The 23,465-nt window shown below is 34.2% G+C and overlaps 4 protein-coding genes across 5 annotated transcripts; 2 read left to right on the top strand and 2 right to left on the bottom strand.

Annotated features, from left to right (window-relative positions):
* The first annotated feature begins 696 nt into the window (after positions 1-696).
* LOC105127702 (Pentatricopeptide repeat (PPR-like) superfamily protein) lies at positions 697-3,022 on the top strand. Its single transcript, XM_011029082.1, has one exon. It carries the CDS (start codon positions 790-792, stop codon positions 2,458-2,460), a length of 1,671 nt encoding a protein of 556 aa, XP_011027384.1. The 5' UTR covers positions 697-789; the 3' UTR covers positions 2,461-3,022.
* On the bottom strand, positions 2,836-4,709 carry LOC105127703 (thylakoid lumenal protein (Mog1/PsbP/DUF1795-like photosystem II reaction center PsbP family protein)). The gene is made up of 5 exons (XM_011029083.1): positions 4,245-4,709; positions 3,835-3,938; positions 3,600-3,711; positions 3,225-3,452; positions 2,836-3,138 (listed from the first exon to the last, which is right to left on the bottom strand). Exons 1-5 carry the CDS (start codon positions 4,564-4,566, stop codon positions 3,074-3,076), a joined length of 831 nt encoding a protein of 276 aa, XP_011027385.1. The 5' UTR covers positions 4,567-4,709; the 3' UTR covers positions 2,836-3,073.
* Positions 4,710-5,209: 500 nt separating this feature from the next.
* LOC105127701 (probable beta-1,4-xylosyltransferase IRX10) lies at positions 5,210-8,141 on the bottom strand. 2 transcript variants are annotated; one of them, XM_011029080.1, is made up of 8 exons: positions 7,682-8,139; positions 7,467-7,613; positions 7,296-7,360; positions 7,122-7,191; positions 6,793-7,011; positions 6,018-6,161; positions 5,793-5,928; positions 5,210-5,711 (listed from the first exon to the last, which is right to left on the bottom strand). In XM_011029080.1, the coding sequence occupies exons 1-8, from the start codon at positions 8,051-8,053 to the stop codon at positions 5,482-5,484; spliced, it is 1,383 nt and encodes a 460-aa protein (XP_011027382.1). In that variant the 5' UTR covers positions 8,054-8,139; the 3' UTR covers positions 5,210-5,481. The 2 variants fall into 2 exon arrangements, with proteins under 2 accessions (XP_011027382.1, XP_011027383.1); XM_011029081.1 differs by lacking the exon at positions 6,018-6,161 and having other exon boundaries at positions 7,682-8,141.
* Positions 8,142-15,958: 7,817 nt separating this feature from the next.
* Positions 15,959-22,683, top strand: LOC105127699 (probable auxin efflux carrier component 6). The gene is made up of 7 exons (XM_011029079.1): positions 15,959-16,424; positions 17,150-17,793; positions 19,858-20,059; positions 20,159-20,244; positions 20,704-20,861; positions 21,037-21,113; positions 22,071-22,683. Exons 1-7 carry the CDS (start codon positions 15,997-15,999, stop codon positions 22,135-22,137), a joined length of 1,662 nt encoding a protein of 553 aa, XP_011027381.1. The 5' UTR covers positions 15,959-15,996; the 3' UTR covers positions 22,138-22,683.
* Positions 22,684-23,465: the final 782 nt, after the last annotated feature.

The following is a 23,465-nucleotide window of genomic DNA, read 5'->3' as shown; positions in this document are numbered from 1 at the left end:
TACTGTTTTTACTTTTTTTAATTATATTAATAAATAAACTAAGTTGATTAAACTCAATTGAGTGAACATCATGTTCATATTTTTCTTACTCTTTTTTTTAAATATTTGCATTTTCTCATCATCCTTTTTATGTTAAAGAAGATTTGGTTCGGCTAACTGCTTGTTGCAAAGTTTTATGCAAAATTTATGGACAATATTTGTTGAATTATTTTTTTTGTAAAAAGAAAATTAGTTGGCTTGCGGTCTTAGCCTAACCTCCAATCTTAGTTATTACAATTTGGCAATCTGCCCTCAAGCGGTGGTTTTTGGATTTTAAAAAGATTTTTGAAATTATGATTATTTTTTAAAATATTTTTTGAAAATATATAAAAATAAAAAGATTTCATCAAATCCATTTGAAATGCAATTATTCCAAACAAGAATTATTAGGAAATTATACTTCATCAGCGGCACTTGCATAATTAAAACAAATCAAAAACATACGAGGCAGTTGATAGAGCAATTCTGTAAAACAAAAAATCTTGACTAAAAGAAATGGTCATTTAAGGTAAGAAGATTTGCATTTCATTAGTGAAAAATCTAAGGTTGAAGGTGTAATTTTGTAAGGAAATGGGATCAAATTGGAAACTTTTGAAACTTGAAGGCTTATTTTTGTAAAGAATTAGGATTCCCAGAGAAAAATTTCCAACCTTGAAGGTCTTATCAATGATGTCCCAGTAGCTTAGGAAAGACAAGGGTGCTAAGTCTCTCATTTCCTGTTTGGAACAACTCCAAAATTACACTAGCCCTATGTGCACAAGCCATGAAGAAAACAACTTTATACCACAAGAAATCATACAGTATCCTCAAAAACAAATTCAATACTACAAATATCACAACTCTGAACCTTGCCTTGCAACAACAAACCCCAGTTGGTCTTCCTGTATAAGAAAACACGTCTCTAATGGATCATACAAAGAAGCTATTGTTTTATACAATCAAATCCGCAGCAAAGGAGTGTACTTTTTGGGATTAGTACCTTTAGTCCTTAAAGCTTGTGCTTATGTTTCCGTGCTGAATTGTGGGAAATCTTTGCACAGTGAAGCAATAAAGCACGGAGTAGATTATAATGTACATATTGGGACATCATTGGTTTCTATGTATGCAAAATGTGGTGATATACCCGATTCGCGTAAGCTGTTTGAGTATATGCCTGAGAGAAATGTTGTGACATGGAATGCCATGATTAGTGGGTATGTTAAGAATGGGGACATGAAATCAGCATCAGTTTTGTTTGACAAAATGTCGACTAGAAATGCGGTTTCTTGGATTGAAATGATAGATGGGTTTGCCAGAAGTGGAGATATGGTTGCCGCTAGGCGTACGTTCAATGAGGTACCATTTGAATTGAAAAATGTGGCGACGTGGACTGTGATGATTGATGGGTATGCGAGCAAAGGAGAGATGGAAGCTGCAAGATTGCTTTTTGAAGGCATGCCTCAGAGGAATTTCTTTGTCTGGTCGTCCATGATTTCAGGGTATTGTAGGATAGGTAATGTTAAGGAGGCGAGGGCTATTTTTGATCGTGTTCCAGTTAGGAACTTGGTGAACTGGAATTCTTTGATTTGTGGTTACTCGCATAATGGGTTTTGTGAGGAAGCTTTGGATGCCTTTGGGAAGATGCAAGATGAGGGTTATGAGCCTGATGAAGTTACAGCAGTGGGTGTTTTATCTGCCTGTGCCCAGTTGAGTCTACTGGATGTTGGTAAAGATGTGCATAAGATGATATGTGCGAAAGGGATGAAGCTTAATGAGTTTGTTGTGAATGCGTTAGTGGATATGTATTCGAAATGTGGGGATTTAACTGGTGCACGATTGATCTTTGAACGAATGGCCAATAAAAATAATGCCTGTTGGAATTCTATGATATCAGGCTTTGCCGTTCATGGGAAAACCAAAGAGGCTCTAGAGTTCTTCGGGAGAATGGAAGAGTCAAATGAGAAGCCTAACGAAATAACCTTTCTGTCTGTTCTCTCGGCTTGTGTCCATGGGGGATTTGTAGAAGGTGGTTTGGAATTTTTTTCTAAGATGAAGAGATACGGGTTGTCAGCAAGTATCAAGCACTATGGCTGTCTGGTTGATCTTTTGGGGCGAGCAGGAAGAATACAGGATGCTTATCATGTGATCAAGAGTATGCCAATGAAACCAAATGATACGGTTTGGGGTGCTTTCCTTGGAGCTTGTCGAATTCATATGGATAATGATATGGTGGAGCAGGTGGTAGAAGATGTTTGCACATCGGATTCTAGTGTTGATTCTGGAAATGATCCTCATTATGCTTTGTTGTTGAACATATATGCTGGTTCTGGTTGCTGGGAGAAGGCTGGAAGGGTGAGTATGGTCATGGCGGATAGGGGGCTTCAAAAGACTTCTGGACGCAGCTCACTTATGCTTGAAAATACAGAACAGTTTCATATCTGATCTAGGTCACTGTTACCATTAAAGATTGAATCCATGGTTTACAGGAACCAATAAAATATCTGGTTTACTGGTTAGGCATCCGGGTGAAGTTTCCAGTGACATTGTTGCACTACCCTCTTGTCACTATAAATAGGACAAAAGGAGGTTCACTTGAAGAAGAATGTGGGCAATATATGGCGATTCTTCTGCTCTGCTTTTTGATTAGATAGGGACCCCATCCCCTGGATTCATGATAGACTTGTGAAGGCAAAGGTTTGGCAAATGGTTGTCAGTAGAAGATGCAACACAGCAGCTCTAGTGCTCTCTGCTTAAGTATTCTGCTTGTGTATGCATCAATCAACTTCCAGATAACATCAGGAGAGCTTTTCTTGAAGATTAGATCATATAGATCATAGTTTATTTTGTGTAAAATAATTCAGCCGTGCCTTAAATGCACTCTTTTTTGTTGCAACCTCTACAGAGCTTTTCCCAAAGTTCCTTTGCGTAAGATAATACGTGGAACTCAATTGTTCTGTAAATACACTATTGTAACTGTTTTTCTTGTTGAAAATTACAATGTTGGTGAAAAATGCTGACTGCTCCTTGGCTATCTTAAATCTAGAAAAGAGCATGCCTAGACAACTCGAAAGGAGTCTGCTATCCTCTTCAGATCCTGGTAGTGCCTCTTCCACTGAAGACCTGCAAAAATTATGTAGGGTATAATTTAGCTCATTATTTTTAAGCTTTATAACAAGATATGCATAAATGTAGTATTATCTCCTCACCATTCCCAGTGACATTGAACAAGTAGAGGCGATTTCCCGCTGCAGTTGCAGTGATCAGTGCATGAGGTGGCTCTAGCTCGTACTGGTAATATCTTCTTCCAGAATGTTCTTCTACATTCATGCTTAGAACCTTCCCTTCTACATTCTCTCCAATTACTTCTGGCCCAAAAGCGTTAATTACTTTCTCTGGAGGTCCAATTTGTTCGATTGTAGCATTTTCACCTAGATCTGTATAAATCACAGGTTAACCGGAATAATTGAAATCATGGAGACTGCATACTAGCATGGTTGAGAGAGAAGGGGGTGGGGTGGGGTGGGGGGATGTTAAGTTAGGAAGCACCCAGTGGAATGAATGCTAAGGGGGTTGGAACTCACTATCTGCAAATCTGAGAACAGGAGCTACAATGACAAAAAGGCGTCCTTCCTTAGAGCTGCCAAATCTCAAATCGATTTCTGTGCCACCAAGATCTGCTATTGATACTGGAACCTGTTAGTAAACAAGCTGATTCAGTGAAAGCATACAAACTAAAAACAATAATTTTAAATCAGTTGAAAGACTTAAATTTGAAGTAAGAAATCTGGCGTTCAGTTCTTCAGAGTAGAAAGTCACCTCTTCCCAACCTTGAGGCACAGAAAAAAGATAAGGGATGATTGGACTCCATCCAACACCATGCCCCCCAGACTTGTCATCTGGCCTGCGGTATGTCCTCCAACCTGTCTGAGCATGTTTTGCATAACGAAGTTTACCATTCATACACAATCAAGAAAGGATGGAAGAAATGCAGCTCATAGGAGTTTCGTTAAGTTAGCATTCTTTGTATGGCTTCATGCTACGTGTGGAATTTACCCGAGATGCTAAATTTGAATTTGGGACTGCAGGTTATATTACATATGCTCAATTCAATTAGCCTTATTACCAACTGTTGCATATTGTTGTTTACATGGGGGGAGGGGGAGAGAGAGAGAGAGAGAGATCTAGAACTCAAATGGCCATGCGGAAGCAGAACTGAGAAAACCGACCTTGGTCGTCAGGTTCAGATAAGCCAGGTATTCTTCCTGCTAAAAGGCCTTGTTTCACAACTGCCAGCCCTTCTCCTGCAGATCCCAAAACTGAAGTTGAAACCAAAGAAACCCCAGAAACCAAAACTGACCTTCTCTTCAAAAACCCGGCGGATTTCTCATTTTCTCCATCAGGAAAGCCATTCTTTCTGGATTCTGCTGTTATTTTAGCTCTTGATGGGAAGCTTTCTTGTGAATGACTAAGCAGATGGTTGTCAGGAACTATTTGTTGGTGATTATATCTCCATTGAAGGCCACAGCTGGTGAGTAAGGTGGTTCCCATCTTCTCTGCACCTTAAAAACTGGTAGAGAAATGAGGATATCGATTTGTACTCTCTCCGGAAGATTAAAGTGCAGGGCTCACTGTTTAAAAGTTGTGCCCCAATGATTTATCCTGTGCCTAGTTGCTGATGGAATGAAGAAATTAAATTAAATAAAGTGCCTATTTGTGGACGTGGTTCAATAGCTGTACACATTTCGGATTCTTTCTGATAAAAAAAAAAATCAGCACTTCTAGCCTCACACGTGGCATATCCATATGTTCACTTTTGGACTGGAACCCAAAAATAAGACTATTTCGCTCATTGAGAAGGTATATTTACAGCCTCAAAAACACCCGAGTATTTTTAAAAGAAAACCCGTTCCTTCGAGAAGTTTCAGTGCCAAGAAATCACCATGAACCTGAACACAGTAAGAGAACCATATGACCTGCAGCTTGGGAATTTAGGACGGTGACCGGAGCCGTTTGTTTATATAAACCGCACAAGGCCAAACCCTTGAAAGAGAAACCATGGAAATTATTGCGCCCAGACGTAAACCTAATTTCAGGTTGAATTATAGTTTAGTCGTGTACACCTTCAATGTTATAGCCAAATGCCAGATTTCATGAACATATGATGGAAGAGATGGAACAGGATGCATAGACATCGTAAGGAAAATCCACCAATGTATCATTTCAACAAAAACACAGTCGTCTACGCTATCATCAACAATTTCTCTTCAAGTCTATGCACTGTCTATAATGCCTATACATAAATTTCATATTTAATTAAAAAAATTAAAAGAAAAAAAAAAGAGTATCAGGTAAAAATGTTCTACAGGGCGTGAATTAGTGGCACTTGGCAAAATGAAAGCAAAAGAAAATGGCCAAAATCAAAGTATCAGGGATGTAAAGGAACTACAAGCATTTCAAAAATCATCAGGGCAAAGGCATGGGAGGAACCCAGCTTGAGAACTCAACCAAGTGTCTATCAACAATCGTTCTATTGTGCAGCCAGAATGTCTCAGCTGATTGGTGGAATTGCCGTACTTTTCTCTGAAGTTCCCACATTATTCCTTGCATTGCAGAACAGGACTCAAATTCTGGAGCATATACCCACAAGCATCTTATTTGTCTACCTGCAGCTATCATCTGCTCTATGTTTTCATCTGAAACACAAACTCGAAGTTAGATTGTACAACCAAGAAAAACATCCAGAAGATCAAGGAAGCAAGCACATTGAATTTGACCTGGAATTGATTCTAAATACTCCAAAAGTTCAAGCCCTATTCGAGTAGATGGCCATTTGATTGATATCTGGGTATAGTCAGTCACATTTTGGAAAGGAAATTCTGCTTGATCTGATAATATAACCGGGACACACTCCTGTTTAGCAAAAACATAAAATCACTTCAACTGGGCTCCATGTGTGTTTGTGTGCACAGGGGGGGGGGGGGAATTGGAGAGAGAGAGACAAAAAAAAAAGACTCATAAAACCGAAGTGTCCAAGAAGACTCTCCACGTGGAGCAAGGCAGAACTTGGCATTGCGCAGGTGTTGAAAGTACTCCATCCTCCCAAATTTGTCAGGGCCGCTGAGCTTCAACTCTGGAGATTCCAACTGTTTATGATGTCATTATGTATATGCTATATCACTGGTAAACAAATGTGAGCACTAACAGCACTCATCATCTCATGAAACAAAGTTACAGGGTTGAGTATGCGAAGCAGATTGCACTGACAACCCACAAACAGTCATAAAGACTCTGTTCCTTTTCCTAAGGACATGCATAAGAACAACATGCAAGTGTCTCCAATTCAGTCACAAACCTAAACTGCCAAAAGAAATATAAAGACTGGACTCAGCTTGAAAGTGCAAAATTATGCAATGAAATGAGCACGAGAAAAGGCCGATACTATGTCTATGTCTGGAATATGCATCCCTCCCTATAGACATCCAAACCAAAAACATGAGTGTTCCTACTATGACCATTCTCACAGATACATAAAACATGCTCTACATATGACCAATCAGCTCAGCATGGTCAGTTTCAAAAGCTAAAAAGATCGCTACTGAACCATATGAATATTTCAGAATTTGTTCTCCAAGTCCATACAGAAACCAAAATTAAATCAACAGTGAAAAATCCTAGACGTCCTTCTACGCATGGAGACAACCTCATTTGGGTAATCAATAATTCACAGAAGACAACATACCTAATCTAGTTACAAAAAAGAAAAAGAAAACATACCTTATCCGGATACTGCTTCGCAAGCTCTATTAACTTCAGGCGACCAACTTTCCCTTGTGCACGACCTAAATAATTCGCCAAATACTTCCTCTTTGATAAAGGTAGGGGTTGAACCATTGCTAGCCCTCTTTTAGTCATCCCATCTTCAACATTCCCAGGAATGATAATATCTTTCCATGTATTAAAAGCACTCGTATCTTTCTTATCAGTCCTGTCCGCCTACAATAACACACAGCCCAACATTCTTTACACAATAATCTTCAGACCAATATAATAATATCACCAACTAAAACAAATAAATTCAGTATGTCAAGAAGTACAAATGGTACCTCAGGAGTAAGAATTATAGAACGATTAATATACGTCGCCCAGGATCTAAATAAATGAGCTCCGGCACCACTGCAATCGTGTAAAAGTACACACATGGATCAAAAATGCATATGTGATAAGCATTTTAACGAATCTCGAAACGAATTCAAGCTGACACCAAATAATTATTATACCTAGGAAAGACAAAAATGTGATCACGGCCTCCTGATCGTCTAAAATACGGCATTTGACTTAATACCTGAGAAATTAACATTAACAAACACATTCAAATTACTTTCAAAAAAATGTAGCTGCTTCAGTCCGAATCAAATAAGTGAAAAGATTGACACTTCAAAAAAAATTACCTTGACATAAGTGTGGTTTATCTCTTTATCATTTAGACCACCCATCATCCGTACACATTTAACATAGGCAGGCACAAAGAATAAATCAGCTTCCTCCTTCTTTCTCGTTCTAAATCTTGATTCTAACAACAGCCCGTGTATCTTAACCTGTCCAGAAAATCAGAAATGGCAAGAGAAATAACAAGAGATAGCCCTTGGTTTTTGAGTGAAATTACCTGAGTGCCCCACTGGCCTTTAAGACAAGCATCAGCTGAGATTTTTCCGTCCCTGCCTCGCAAGAGTTCTTTCAATCCGTCAATTTCGTCTTCCTCGTAGACGTAGATCTTGAGGGAGTGGTGGGACCCGTAGCCTCGCTGGGGCCAGGAGAGGGATCCACCGTCGGATACGTGAACGACATTTGGTGATGAATGGTCGTTATTCAAAGAGGAGGGAGGGCAAGTAGGGAAGGCTTGATCAAAGAGGCGAGTGAGGAAGAAAGTGGTGGCGATTAAGAGGAGAGCGCCGATCTGGTGTGTGCGGGTGCATGGTGGTGAAGTGTGGTTGTGAGGAGAGAAGATTCTGGCGGGTTTGTTGTTTGGGCTTCCCATTTTTTGTTTTCTGCGTTTGTGAAGTGGAGTTGGGATCTTCGGTGTAGCGAGTGACGATAAAGAGGAGGAAAGAAAATTGAAGAAAGAGAGAAACGAAGTCGTTTTGGATCAATGTATTAATGCCCCCACTGTCAAAGCTTTTTCTATGGTTATATAATATTTATAGCTCAATTTAAATTCATTAAAAAAAAAAACTAACAGAAAGGCAAACTTCCTACCTTCCGATCGTGTATTAGTAAATGATTTGATCTTATTCTCATTCGTACTGAAATTTAAAATGAAGATGGATGAGATAATTAGATAATTTTTTAGTTTAATTTATTTTTTTAGTTGAGATATTTGATAACTTGAAATAAAAAATTTTAATGTTTGATAGTGGATAATATTTGATAAGCCAAGATAATTCATAACTAGTATTTATAGAATATTTTTTTTGATGGATATAAAAATTTCTTAATACTTGAGCTAAAAATTTTAAAGATAAAAAAAATATAATAATATTTTAAAAAGATAGAATCTAAAAATATAGATACTAAAAATGTTAAGAATGACTTTAAGTTTGAATGGTTTATAATGTGTTTATAAATAATGCATTTTATTAATTTTTTAAGAAAAATAAATTAAAATATAATTTTATTATTGTGATATTTTGAATTGTATGATATTTTTTATTTATGTTTTTAGAATATTTTAATTATTTTACAGTTCATTGAATAAACAATAATGATACCCAATAAAAAAATTTCAAATAATTCTTATGTCCTATCTGAATGTAATAGAAAGTAAAATATAGGACAAAAATAAAAAATAGTGAAAAACTATATATATAAATAAATAAATAATAGGCCAGGAGCAAGCATGGGATTGCGCGTCTGGCTTATTTTATAGTTTTTATATACAAAAAAGAGCTTGATCATACATGTTAAAAATATATGATTTTATAAAAATAAAAAAAAATGAAAAAAAAACTTGGAATTTCAACAACACATCATGATAAAAAAATCAAATTAATTTTAGTCAATTTATTTAAATGGACCAAGTTGTAAATGTAGGGTAAAAAACAATAAGGAAAAAACTTTAATTTATTTACCCCGTACCTAAAAGGGTGGGTCCAAGTGTTAGACCTCTGTATATAAGAGAAAAATAGAGTAGATAATGTGTCTACGACTAGTCTAGTTTCCATTGTTCAGAGGACTCTTGGGAAGTTTTGGCCTTGGGTTTTTTTTGCTTGAAAAATCAAATTTCAATATATTTTTAATTTAAAGTATGAAAAATATTTTAAATATTTTGATAAATTTATTTATAATTTTAAATAATTAAAAAATTAATTTTAAATTTTAAAATCAATCTAGAAAAAGAAAAGAACCTTCTATAAGTTAAAATCTATCCTCTTAAATAAGGAGAAAAAATCAAAAACACATAGATGAAACTTTCCTCGTTAAATGAAATTTATTAACATAAAAATTAATTTTTTTCATAGTTAAAATCAATATCAACTAAGATTTTTTTCTTCTTCTATTGGAGTTCAACTACTCTCTCTCCTCTACCAAGCCATATGATTTTTTTTTATTTCAGTGGTGGATTCCAAACAAAATCTTACGAAACATTTTTCAAGATTTTTATTTTTTAAAAAAAAATAAGAGAAAAAAATACTTGTAAAAAAAATATTTTTTATACCTAAAATTAATTTGAAATCAATGTCATTAATAGTTAAAACATTTCGTTAACAACTTTATTGTCTAATAATAACTCTAATAAAATTATTTAGTTTTTCAAAACACATATATGTAGCAAAAATAATAAATATTTTTTTAAGAAAAAATCTCAAGAATCTTGTTTGACACATGTAAAGTTATTTATGGTTTATGTGAATATTATATAAAGATCAAATATTTTTTTACTCTGAATAACTTTTTTAAAATTAAATTATTATAAATTATAAATATGAAGTAGTAGTAAACAATATCTTAAATACTTTATGGATAAAAGAGTTGTTATATTTTTAAGTAATAACTCATTTTCATGTTCTTTGGAACTTAAGTAGTTTTTGTATTACTTCTTTTAAAGTTTAGGTTTTGAGTAAAATGGAAAAGATAGTTTTTTTTATCTGTAAAAGGAAGTTAACTTATCTTAATGTTAAGACGATTTGTATAGCTTTGAATCCACGTAGATGTCTCTATACAAGGGTATGATAAACAATATGTTTATCATCAGGGAACCTGCGGTGACAACAGACCACCGCAAAAACACCTTAGTTTTGGGTTCTGGGGGTTGTTTGCTAATGATGACAATAACCAGAGTGATCTTCAGAGAACCTGGGACAAACAAGAAGGCATGCCCTAATTCAATGCACGTGTGTTTTGTCGTCGTGGTCGATGACTAGGTTTGACTAGTCGGTCTATGGAATGTTAATAAACCTCTTATTCAAAGGTGTTGTCATGCTAGGTCCTCTGCGTATCTCAAGTTTAGTTTAATAGTGGACTGGACTTGTTGAGCCACAGGGGCTTCTAGGAGCCCATACCGATTTTATCTAAGCCTTCAATATCCATATAAGCGTTACAGCCCAATTCAAGACCAGAGGAATGAAACCGGCAAGGCAACGCAGAGGAGTGTACAGGTGGATGATACATCAGATACTGAGATTTGGTTGATGGGGGCGGCAAAGACAATCAGGAAGATTGTGGGGCCGACAGCACGCCACACGTCGTTTCGCTATCATGTCTAAAACCGAACAAAGAGGAAGAGGAGGCCTTGAATTTGCTGGATTATGTACAGGGGTGGCATTCATTTCACAGTTTCCCATGGCCCCTGCCCCATCAGATTCCTCCTTTCAATTCGCACGCTCCAGCACGTATGGAATTGCAATTAATATCTATCTAGTACAGATTATAATATACGATAATGACACGCTAATTAAGTCAAGGATAGTCATCATCACCCTTGTGGGAGGAGTTACGTCAATGGTTGATGACAATCATATCCATCGTTAAGTGCTGTGAACAACGGATCCTATGCGGCGAAAATTCAACTCTCTCTTTTTGCAACTGTAGAGTGTGTTCTAGTTATTTTTAATAATATTTTTCATAAATATATTTAAATATTTTTTATTTTTTTAAATATAAAATAATTTTTTTAAATAAAAAATATTAGCAATTTTAATAATAATTAACCACGTTACCAGGCATACTTGAAAGCATGGTGTTTTGGCGGTAAATTAGGAAAAGGTCGCCGTAAATGACAAAACATGTTTTCCAGCGCTCGCGGTATCGCTTTGTTTTGGTTAAGTGCACAGAGGCACCTATAATTTTGTTCTCTGGGTGATTTCGGTAATCTTTTTGAAGACTAGAAGTTTAACTCGGTCAACACACACACACACACATATATATATATAAAGTGGTGCTGGAGAGCAAATGGAAGCAGTTTTTTTTTTTTTTAATCTATGTGCTTACATAAAAAAATTATTTTTAAAAAATATAAAAAATTATTTTAATATATTTATAAGTAAAAAATACTTTGAAAAATTAAAAAAAATATTATTTTAATATAATTTAAAATAAAAAATACTTTAAAAAACCATCACTATTATAATTAAAGCTTACATATAGCTCCTTAAACAATCACTATATCATTATCTTTCCGTATGAAAATGAATTTGTTTGACATACGAGTGCATTCCAGAGTTTGGGAATTTTTTTTTAAATAGCATTTATTTGTGACTCACCAACCTATGCCAAAATAATTTTTTAAAATATTATATAAATAATTCACCGAGATCTGACAACTAACTATATCTATAAGTTTTGTTGTGTTATAAACAATGCTCGTTTAAAAGTATATTTTAAAAAAATTATTATTATTTATTTATTTTATTAATATTTTTTTAGTGTTTTTAGATTATTTTAATATATTAATATTAAAAATAATTTTAAAAATTAAAAAAATATTTAGATATATTTTTAAATAAAAAATATTTTAAAAAACAATCGTATCAACACTTTTTATAATCCTTTTTAAAATATGATTTGTTTTGAAAATAAAACGCATGGTACATACATAAAAAGGATGCAAAACAAATAAATATAAAAGTATCTTGCTTTCAAAACAAAGCATAGTTCCTCTCTGTTTTTAATCAAAATCAGACCCACTAATTTTTTAAGCAAAAAAAAATATTAATATTTTATAAAAAATATAAGAATTAATTATAGAGCATTTTGCTTTTATTTTACACTCGCGAGAATATCCATTATATATCATGACAAGATCTTTTGCCAGGGGGTTCTCGCATGGGTGTGTGCGGTGACTATTGTTGCTTCTGTAGTAAAGAACCAGTCAGTAATTAAACTTCACTTGTCATCAATTGACTAATAATTTGAAAAGGATGGGAGCTTTATGAGAATTGAAAGATGACCCAACAAACAAGCTTTTCACCGCCCCCACAGTGAAAGACGAACTCAAGCACTGCTATACGTACGTGTCTAAACCCACCACAGCACACCTTTGTGCGATCATTGGAATTAGATTTTGGGGATTTCTTTCTATATCCTGCTCTGCTTGATGCAAGAAAAAGGATAGTTCTTGGCTTACAGGAAGCTCATCGAGATTGAGGCCACTGTTCTCAATTTGGTGGTATCGACGAGTGATCACTGAGGAAATTAAAGGCCAGTTATCCAGATGGATGGTTCTGTGAGGCTTTTTCTATATGATCATCTTCCAGTCAAGGAACATGTTTATTTTCATGCCCATGCTGAACAAGGGGTAGAAATTATCATGAATAATCAGATGTACTGTTCTTCCTCTGCAAGAAAATAAGGGTTTTCCCGATTTCTGAGAGACAGAATGATCGCTTCTCAACAGACTGTTTTTCTGCTGTGATGCATGCGTGATGATTCACGATAGCACAAACCGCCCAATCGTGTGATCCAGATTGATGTATCACCATGTGTTCTGGCTTGTTGGGTGATGATTACTGACAATACAGTATCATAAAGATGATTATTGCTAGTAAAGCTGTCTCTCTTTTTAACCTTGTTTGACTTTCTCCTTCCTTTTCCAATCCAAACCGGTTTTTTTCCTGTCAAATTCCTGTGTGACTTTTTGACAGATGTCCGAAGGCTGCGATTGCAATATTCTGACCAAGGTATATCGTGCCATGTTAATTATAATGAGAGAGAGAGAGCCAACAAATATATTTAAAATATACAGACGAATGATATAGCATTTTGGAAACTTAGCGCAATTAAAAAGAAATTAATAAAATTGCACATGCAAAAAAAATATTGAAACTTTTTTTTTATTAACTCTATGTCTAAAAAAACCACACTTGCTCGATTTAAATAACTAGTTTTCAATATCACAAGTAATGTATACTATCTTTAATTATAAATAACAAAATTAAATAAAAAAAATTAAAATATTTATACATTATCCATAATTCTCGTAACATGTTAACTATTATCTAGAACCAATAGATATTGGTCTCTAAGTGATAATGTTAAATATATTACTATCTCAACTCTTTAAATGTTTGATATGAATATACTCTAATGACCAGAATTATATTAATCAATATTTACAATTATATATTAGTATTTAAAATTTCATGAATTCATATTCTTGTCACTATATGTTGGTACACCAACACGATGAGTTTTATTGACCCCAAATTACAACATCTTCCAAATAATTTCATTTTCTATTTCAAATATATTTTAACTAAGTTGATCAAATAACATTTTAGATAACTAATTAAAAGGTATGTCTAATGCAGCGACCAAGAATTCATAACTTTATAAATTACCAGACATTGTATCAAATAACACAATAAAATACAATTCTAATTTGTTAATATCTTAGTGTTAAGAAAAGTATATAATTTATCAATAAAACCATGATAGTAATGTAATTAGCTAAAACCTAAATCCATCAAATTAATCGGCAAAAACCTACATTTACCAAGTTTCGCTACCATAACAAAATTATCAATCAAATACATGTATTTCATAGCTAATATTTTTATTTTATATGTTATTCAATATAATCCATAATTTAAATTAAATTAACGCTAACTCTTTCATGATAATTTTGTTAATTCATAATCAACAATAATACAAAATCATTGATTTTTTTACAAAATAACCTAGTTATCAACTTAAATCATATATAATTAACACAATCTTTAATTCAAAAACCCTAACATTGTATGAAATCAAGTTAACATACATTAGCACAAATTACATAAAATGAAGTGTTCAATATATCTTTAAATATAAAATATAGGTGGCGGTGGAGACCAATGATGGATGTTTTGGCTGGAAATTGAATAAGTCGTGATAAAAAGAGAATGAGGGGTGATGATCTATGGCTAAGAGAGAGAGAGGAGATGTGTGATGTTGTAGTATTTTGAGAGTGTTTCATGATGAAAAGAAAGGGGGGAGAGAAAGGAAAAAGATAAAAGGTAAAAAGGCTTTTTGGATAGTAATTTCAAATAAAGTCGCAGATACATTTATGACTCATGTGTCATAGATAACAACTACAAAATAAGAGTCAAATATGGTATTTACGACTCACATATCTTAGTTTCCATCCGTAACTTGTGAAACTGTACTATATTCTAAATATTTTTTCTATTATGTTACTTCACCTTTTTTTTTAAATGCACTAAAAAACCTTTGAATTATATAATTTGATTATTTTTATAATACATTTTAAATGTCTTCGGGAATGCAACAAAATATTTTGAATTATTTTGAGTTAAAAATTCCAAGTTCATTCAAAAAAACCTTGAAAGCACTTTTATAAAAACACAAAAATTCATTACAAAATACATGCAAACACATACTTCACACATACTTCATGATATTATTAATGAAAACTAAAAAATTTGAAGGTTGGTTTTATTGTTCATATACATAATAAACATGTTAATTTGTATATGTTACAAGTTTTGTTTTGTAATTTTGTAATAGATCCGACTATATGATTTGATCAACATTAAAAAAATCTTAACACATGCTCTTAAATCAAAGGTAATTTTTTTTTTTGTACTTGGTTTGTTCAATGTTTATTCGGCACTTCTAATAAATCTATTTTATAAAAATTTAGATTGTTTTTCTACCTAATTCTTAACCGGGGTTTATAAGTTCATTTAAAAGTAATGTGATATCACTAGTTTGAGACATGGGTGTGATATATTTTTTCTCAACTAAAAACTAAAAGCATGTTAATATATTATTTCAAATGTTTTAGAACAAAGTGATGTCTTAAGTTAATTAGTTGAAACATGCAGGTTACCTGTAAGATCACGAGTTCGAGTTGTGTCAGGCGTGTTATTTAATTTTTTTTATTTTTTAAAAATTTATTATATAATATTGGATTGATGATAAATTAATTTTTGTATTTTTTATTATAAAATTATATAAGAAATTAATTTGATTAAATAAAGTTAATAAATATAAATAGGAAAGTTAAATAGATATTATATAAGTTTAAAGAATTAGTGACCATGCCAAAAGATCTTTAACAACGTACATGTGTTTTCTTTATGTTTTAAAAAATTTATATCAAACCCACACCGAAAGCGCGGGGATTAAGTGGTTGAATCTAATTTAAATCAATAAAATAATTAGACACATTCGCAATCTTTCCTCGTAACTAACTGGCGTCGGAGAAGCAGAAGAAATATCTGGAGACAGCAATCCGGCTATTCCCGTCAAAATGGTCTTCATATTTGCCACATGGAAAGACAGAAACACCACAAAACAAAGTCAACCATTGAGCTTACCAACCATAATTCCCGCTAATCACAGTACCGTACCAAGTTAATTAGCAAATCTTTTATGGGCAATTCTGTCCATGAATTTCCTATATAAACGCCCAGGCATGGTCACACAGGCAAACCCCAACAAACCCAAGCTGAGAGATTAGTGCTTGGTGCTAAACAAGAGATGATAACTGCAGGTGATTTCTACAAGGTCATGTGTGCGATGGTGCCTCTGTATTTTGCAATGCTGGTTGCGTATGGGTCAGTTAAACGGTACAAGATATTCACACCGGAGCAGTGCTCAGGGATCAACAGATTTGTTGCTGTTTTTGCAGTCCCGGTGCTGTCTTTCCACTTCATAGCTCAAAATAATCCATACCAGATGGACACTAGGTTCATATTGGCTGATACCCTTTCGAAAGTCTTGGTCCTTGTTCTGCTGTCAGCATGGGTTGTTTTCTTTAATGGAGGATTGGATTGGCTCATCACTCTCTTCTCAATTGCTACTTTGCCTAACACACTTGTCATGGGCATTCCTTTGCTCAAGGCCATGTATGGAGATTTCACTCAGAGCCTCATGGTGCAAGTGGTTGTTCTCCAGTGTATAATATGGTATTGTGAACATATTCTAGTTCCGATTTTCCTCTCATTTTTTTTTTTAAATAAAAATCCTTTTCCGTCACGAGCCTTTTTTTTTTTTGTTATTCCATCGACTAGCTGCCTGTCAGAAGTCATGATATATATGATTTTTATAAGTAATTTTTATTTAGAAATATATTAAAATAATATATTTTTTTTATTTTTTAAAATTTATTTTTGATATTAATATATTAAAATAATCTAAAAATAAAAAAATTCAAAAACAAGTTTCAATAGCCATCCCAAATTGTGGGATGGATATTCCTTTTTCTAGTTTGCTAATTCATCTCCACCCTCACAAATCGTCATTTGGTTTCCACTCATTTACTTCTTTTCGTAGGAAAACTGTAGCTAAAAAGTTCGTAAACACAAAAAGATAAAGCATCGATGCCTCCTCACAGGAAGTTTATTCTATTAATTACCTCAAAAAGCATTCAAAGTGACGAACAACATTTCACATGTCTCAAAATTCTTGAAAAAGAGAGTGAAAATTATTAACCAACCAGATAAAGTACTGCGACATCATCTTTTCCCTTTGAAGTCCACAATATTTGTCTAATGGTAAAAGTGAAGAATCAGCCAGAATTGGAATTTCAAGAATCCATCACTGACAGAAATTTACAACAATAGTATAGGATTCCATAGACACAAACATTTGGAAATGGTAATTAATTTTGAAGATAACTTGGGGTTTGCAGGTACACGCTTTTGCTCTTCCTCTTTGAATACAGGGCTGCAACCCTCCTGATCAAAACCCAATTCCCTGGCCCCAAAGCAGCCTCCATTTCCAAAATCGAACTCGACAATGATGTCATCTCCCTCGACGGCAGGGATCCACTTCGCACAGAATCTGAAACTGACGGAAACGGACGCCTTCGCGTCCGCATCAGACGGTCCACGTCATCGGCTCCCGACTCTGCTCTATCATCCTCCATATGCCTTACTCCTAGACCCTCAAACCTCTCCAGCGCCGAAGTTTTTTCGGTCAGCACTCCTGCCCCATTGCAAGAATACCATGGTTATAATGGTCGTTTCAGTCATGGACCCAACAATGAGATAATGCTTTGTAATGGTGACTTGGGATTTGGATATCATCGGTCTGGAACGAGTCCGAGGTTGTCAGGATACGCGTCGTCAGATGCTTACTCACTTCAACCCACGCCACGGACTTCCAATTTTAATGAATGGGACTTGACTAATGCAACCAACACACCTTTCTGTGTCAGATCTCCAGTAGCCGGTAAAATATCCCGGCATCCATCTCCGGCGGTTCCTGAGCTCAGGCTAGTATGGGGTGAGTCACCGGTAATGTGTCCAAATGGCGGCGGCAAAGAGATTGCAGGTTTGGCTATTAAACTCCCTCTCTCTCATCTTTCGTGAACGATGTCGTTTGAGTTTTGTGTAAATATTGACTCGAAATTAATTAAATTAAACGAAACTTATTGGATAATTTCAATTAAAAAATAAAAAGAAATCAGTTCGGTTTTTATTTTAGAATTTAAAAATAAAAACCAGAATTAATCAAATCAAATAAAAAAATATATTATAAATTAAATGGTCATTAAAAATATGGGTGTTTAGATGATTATCATAATTCATATAATTATTTTATTTATCCTGGAGATGTAATTAAATCTAAATAAAAAGGCATAGCGATTTATCAATACTTATAATTTAGATGATTTTTTTGAAATGCTTTGGTTCAGTTAATTACTGAAGTTAAGTATTTTAGATTTGATCTATATCTTTTTGGGTATAGCTGAAGACTGAATCCAAATATTTAGGTCTAGCATATTATAGGTTTAAGTTTTCTTAGTTTAACTATGGCTGAATTTAGTTGTATTAGATTTGATATTTTAACAGGTAACATTTCTTTGGGTTTAACTAACAATTATATCTAAGTATATATTGAGTTTGATATCTCAATGAAAAATATAAGGATCCGATCATCGACTGAATTTAAGTACATTGGTTCTCGCATATTATCAAACTTACCTTTTTTCAAAAAAATTTAAGTCTAAAAAAGACAAACAAAAATCAATGAACTTATCAGTTGTCTTCCCAAACCTTGAATGCGTATCACGTATAAAGACTTAAGAGATGTGTCTTGTCTCCCCTTCGGATTGGTCCGAGGTCTAATGCTTCCCCGCCTTCCCCCCTGAAAGGAGGGAAGCCAGGAGTCCTCAGGGGGTTTCAAACCTCACAGAGAAAGAACGAGTGCCTAGGATCTCTATAGATAATGTCCAAAGCACGGTAACTTCTGGCCAAGTGGATGCAGCCAATCTTTAACAACCAGGAGATTATGTAGTTACGTTACTAGAACCTGATAACTGTGTCTCAGAAGTCATCAACAAGCACAGTAGAGGTAAATTTTTAATTACAACGCTCATTTACATGTATGAGTTTAGATACTTGTTTTTATACAAGGTTTTGTGAATGAAGTGCCCAGATACTATGATTTGAGTATAGCTGAACTCCATCCTAATTGGTGAACTATTTTGTATTCATCAAGTTCCTCTTAATACTGGAGGAATAACCTACACTCAACCTATTCCAAAACCTTTAGTGAAGAAAAATGGGAAAGCCGATTGATCTATAGTCTAATCGACACTAATCTCCGCATCTTACATTGGTTGATTAATTATCTAAGCTTTACCCATTTTCTTTTTTAGATTTAGAAACAACGTTCTTCCTATTTTTCCAGCACATGATTAAGCACGCAAATAGGCAGGTGGCCCCTCCGTGGCTCTAACCACCACCCCAAGAAAAAGAAAAGGAAGAAAAAGGAGTAGTGGTCAATGAATTTCTAATGAATCATCTCCTCTATTGGTAGGCACCATCAACAGGTCGAGAGCACGTGTGTAATGACAGAGAATGGCTATTTGATTGCCTAACTGATTCGTCTTTCTTAATAGAGAATCTAATTATTCTTATCCTAATGATAACACCAAATCCCATTAAACAAACTAATTAACTATACGGTGTAATTATCACTAAATCGTCCTCAACGAAAACTTTCAAAGTGATGATTATATATGTTCCATTGTCCTACATAACACTGAAAAACAAACTTTGGATCTCAATTCAACTTTTAAGTTTGAACTTGTAAATAAATTAAACCTTCTGTTTTCTAATACAAATTATAGAAAAAAAATTAGTTCATTCTTTTGACTCCTTAAATTTTAATTATAGATGACACGATGGGATTGTAGTTTTTATTGATGTTTTTCCACAAAGCTAATAAGGCTCAAGGCAATGTTGGAGTTCCAGTTCGTTGGTGTTTCTTCTGTTGTTTGATCTTATTTTTATCCGTGTCCAATTGAACGGTAGACTTTAAGCCAGTATATTCTCTAGGATGAAATGGGGCTATTAATATTGGATTATCATACATCTGTTAACCTCGCAGAAAAAGAAATCAGCTTCAGAGACTGTTGTAAAATTCCAGCACCAGAGGAAACAAATTCGAAGGAAGCAGTGACCAGCCAAGAAATGCCACATGCCATTGTCATGCTAAGACTAATACTTCTTGTTGTAGGGAGGAAGCTCTCTCGCAATCCCAACACATATTCAAGTGTTTTGGGGCTTCTTTGGTCTTTAGTCTCTTTCAAGTGAGTTCCTCGTATCAGTACTCTCCTTGCCAATTTTCTTTATCTATAAACTTCGTCACATTAGTTTTTATTGATAAAGATTTCCATGTAAATGAGCAGATGGAATGTGGGAATGCCCAGCTTGGTGAAATATTCAATAAAAATAATTTCAGATGCAGGTCTTGGGATGGCTATGTTCAGTTTAGGTATATGGAACCCCTTTTACCAGCCAGTATGCTTATCCATGCACGGGTGAATTCAATTCAATTTGATTTCTGATGCTGCATGTGATAGTTAGAGATGTAGATCATAGAAATAATAAATGAACTGTTAAACATAAGAAAAACAGATACATCAATTTTGTGTAAAATATTTATATGTTTGTATAGCATTATTCTTCTCGAAATTAATTATGTGAATTTTTACCAGTCAAAGGAGCTTCCCTTCACAAGTAGGATTAATTTATAAACATATCTATATAGTCTAGTTGAACAACTCATCCAATTTTTAGCATCATAAACAGAGCAACATTAATATAGCACATGTTACTGGCCCATGAATGGCAGGCCCAAAATTGCATGCACGTCCAGGTCATTAATTTGAGATGTTTTGGTTTAAGACACCCCAATAGTAGCATTTTGATTGACACGTTCCAAAAATTGCAGGGTTGTTCATGGCTCTTCAGCCTCGGATTATTGTCTGTGGCAAGAAGAGGGCGACCATTGCAATGGTAATCCGATTCATTTGTGGACCCATCGTAATGTCAACCGCTTCGCTTGCTGTTGGAATGAGAGGGGAACGCCTCCGTGCAGCCATAGTGCAGGTATGGTGCAACGCTTGGTTAATAAAGAACAGATGCATTCATTATTCGTGATTATTTCATATCTGCGAGCATACATGATTGATGGATAAAATCGGTGAAGATTAAATACACAGCGAATTTTTTTTGTGGGAAATTCTCAGCCAGAGTCTGAAATATTGTTACCGTGTAATGCCAGGCAGCTCTCTCACAAGGGATTGTGCCATTTGTCTTTGCAAGAGAATACGGGTTGCATCCTGATATAATGAGCACAGGGTAAGACAGAAGCTAGACCTTTACTTTGAGATTCCAAATGAAGTTCATATATCTTGTACATGATTACTCTGATATTGTTGATTAAGCTGATGCCTACACAACTACGAGGACATACGTTGATTGTCCGTGGCTCCATGCCATTTATGGGAAACGCAACTGTGTCGGCAAAAAATATGCCATATGAAGAATTTACATCAAGTGATAACATGGAAATAAAGGGATTAGGATTCGGGACATCCTTCTAACTGAAAGGTAGGTAGTGCTGTCCTGATCAAACAAAAATTTAACACCTGAGCAGCGAGCAACAAATCATGGAAGCCATAATTTTAAGGTGTTGCTGGTTAAAGTAAACAGAAGGGTAAGATTTGGGAGTTAGAAGAGGTCCTTCAGGATTTTACTATATGGGAAAGTTGTTGTAAGTGAACACAAACAAGAATTATGCGGCAAGAAGTGGTGGTAAATGAAAATAATATGAGAATTTGGCATTTTATACACAGTAATCGATCCGGATCCAGATTTTTTCAATTTTGATTTCTTTATCTTCAAGCAAATAATATTTAATCATATCGCAGTCTCATCTAATGATTTTTTAACATTGTTCTTTGACACTGAACGCAATCTTGACAACGACCCGGTTAATGAGTTGAAAACTTCTCTTTCAAATAGTCATTTGGTATTGAGGTTTAACCCCTTTTCTGTGTTAGAATTTAATTTTTTTTTAAAGTAATTTTTTATTGTTTTTGTATCGTTTTAATTGGTTGATATTAAAAATAATAAAAAAAAATATTATTTTAATATATTATCAAGTAAATATATATTCATAAGCCATAGCTAAACTGTTATTTAAGAGATCTCGAATTCATTCTATTTGTAATAAAAGAAAGTCGGGAATTGAAATGGTGTTTCGACTCGCTTTTGACAATCAATGGGGAATTAACTGTGCTTCTACTTTTGCAGGGTGATTTTCGGCATGCTAGTTTCCTTACCGGTAACCCTCCTCTACTATATATTTATAGGGCTGTGAGGATAAAGAAATGTTAGGTCATCATTAGCATTGAAGCAAGCTCACATATATGGAGAATCCAAGGCATTATTCCCGAAGAAACAATTTCTCCACGTTCATGTCACAGCACAATGTAATGTCATCACAGGATGCTAACCCGCCCACATCTGTGGTGCATTAATAATACAGCTGTCAAAATCAAACGGTCAGAATTCCAAAACCAGGGAAAAACATACATTAATCAATTTCCGGGGCCCTGTTGTGGACTTCTCGTTCGATCCGACGGAAAAATCCACAGGAAAAATCGAGCATCCAGTGCTTTTATAACGAGGGCTCCTTGACTTCTGTCGCCGGTCAAAAAAAACTACTCCGCCGATTTGGATTGTGCGGATAAACGTGGATTCCAGTAGCTGGAAACGTAAGACTTTTCTCATGGGGGTGGTAACTACAAATAAGTCCCTGTTGGTAGTAAGGGTTCTATTCAAGTTCCTAACCAACAAATCAAGACACTTTATTTTATTCAATTGCATCCCTGTTAACATCAATTAGTGAGAAGATTTTATTGTTACTGTTCTTATTTCCCCCACATGGCATCCTTAAAGCACATCTTACCCGCAAAGACTGATCATGATTCTAAGTAGGAGCCAACGAAATCATATTATTTCTTGAAGAGTGATATTCTCATGAGTTTAATTGAATACATGTAATCCCCCCGTTAGCATTTAATTTTCATAGCAGGGAATGATGTTGATATCATGTTTTAGTGAATTTCTGTAGCTATTTGTGCATATGATGGGCAGTAACTTAATTTTGAAATTTATAAACTTAATGAAAAGTATCTTTACAATTGGAGGACTTAGTTTTCTATTAATTAATTAATTCAACTTTTAGGGATTTTAAAATAGGAAAAAGGAAAGAGAACGTGTATCAACATTCATTAGTCATGGGCCCACGGGTTGCTCTCTTTTTTCCTTTTTTTTTTCTCATTAAAAAAAAGAATAGAATTTTTTTATATATAATCAATGGGTTGATGCTAAAATCTCCTAATACGAATTTTTATTTATATTTAGTCGAGTAAAATATTAATATTAATATTTGATTAATTAATTAAATTAAATTTAAAAACAAGATATTTTTGACAAAAAATGAAAAAAAACCAAAATAATCAAGGTTATTTTTAAATTCAGTAAAAAATCTCCAATTAAATAAATAATAAAACTAAAAAAATATAAATTTAGAAAAAAAAACAAAAAAAAGACCCATAGAAAAATCTAAACTTAGATTAATTTCATGGCTCAGAACTTATGAAATTTTATACTCAAATTCAATCAAAAAATTTAATTCTAATT

This window comes from Populus euphratica, unplaced genomic scaffold (assembly GCF_000495115.2).
Source record: "Populus euphratica unplaced genomic scaffold, PopEup_1.0 scaffold93.1, whole genome shotgun sequence".
Lineage (NCBI taxonomy): Eukaryota > Viridiplantae > Streptophyta > Magnoliopsida > Malpighiales > Salicaceae > Populus > Populus euphratica.
Note: the sequence above shows the minus strand (reverse complement) of the source record. Positions and strands in the feature narration are given on the sequence as shown.

What these genes read in the sequence shown, in the direction of transcription:
- LOC105127699 (XM_011029079.1), top strand. Translation starts at nt 15,997, where the DNA reads ATGATAACTGCAGGTGATTTCTACAAGGTCATGTGTGCGATGGTGCCT. An exon ending in GTTCTCCAGTGTATAATATG is followed by an intron (nt 16,425 to 17,149) that starts GTATTGTGAACA and finishes TGGGGTTTGCAG; the next exon opens with GTACACGCTTTTGCTCTTCC. An exon ending in GATGGCTATGTTCAGTTTAG is followed by an intron (nt 20,245 to 20,703) that starts GTATATGGAACC and finishes CAAAAATTGCAG; the next exon opens with GGTTGTTCATGGCTCTTCAG.
- LOC105127702 (XM_011029082.1), top strand. Translation starts at nt 790, where the DNA reads ATGTGCACAAGCCATGAAGAAAACAACTTTATACCACAAGAAATCATA.
- LOC105127703 (XM_011029083.1), bottom strand. Translation starts at nt 4,566, where the DNA reads ATGGGAACCACCTTACTCACCAGCTGTGGCCTTCAATGGAGATATAAT. An exon ending in TGCCTCAAGGTTGGGAAGAG is followed by an intron (nt 3,712 to 3,834) that starts GTGACTTTCTAC and finishes GTTTACTAACAG; the next exon opens with GTTCCAGTATCAATAGCAGA. An exon ending in TGTTCTCAGATTTGCAGATA is followed by an intron (nt 3,453 to 3,599) that starts GTGAGTTCCAAC and finishes TGATTTATACAG; the next exon opens with ATCTAGGTGAAAATGCTACA.
- LOC105127701 (XM_011029080.1), bottom strand. Translation starts at nt 8,053, where the DNA reads ATGGGAAGCCCAAACAACAAACCCGCCAGAATCTTCTCTCCTCACAAC. An exon ending in AAGGCCAGTGGGGCACTCAG is followed by an intron (nt 7,614 to 7,681) that starts GTAATTTCACTC and finishes TTTTCTGGACAG; the next exon opens with GTTAAGATACACGGGCTGTT. An exon ending in CGAAGCAGTATCCGGATAAG is followed by an intron (nt 6,162 to 6,792) that starts GTATGTTTTCTT and finishes CATCATAAACAG; the next exon opens with TTGGAATCTCCAGAGTTGAA.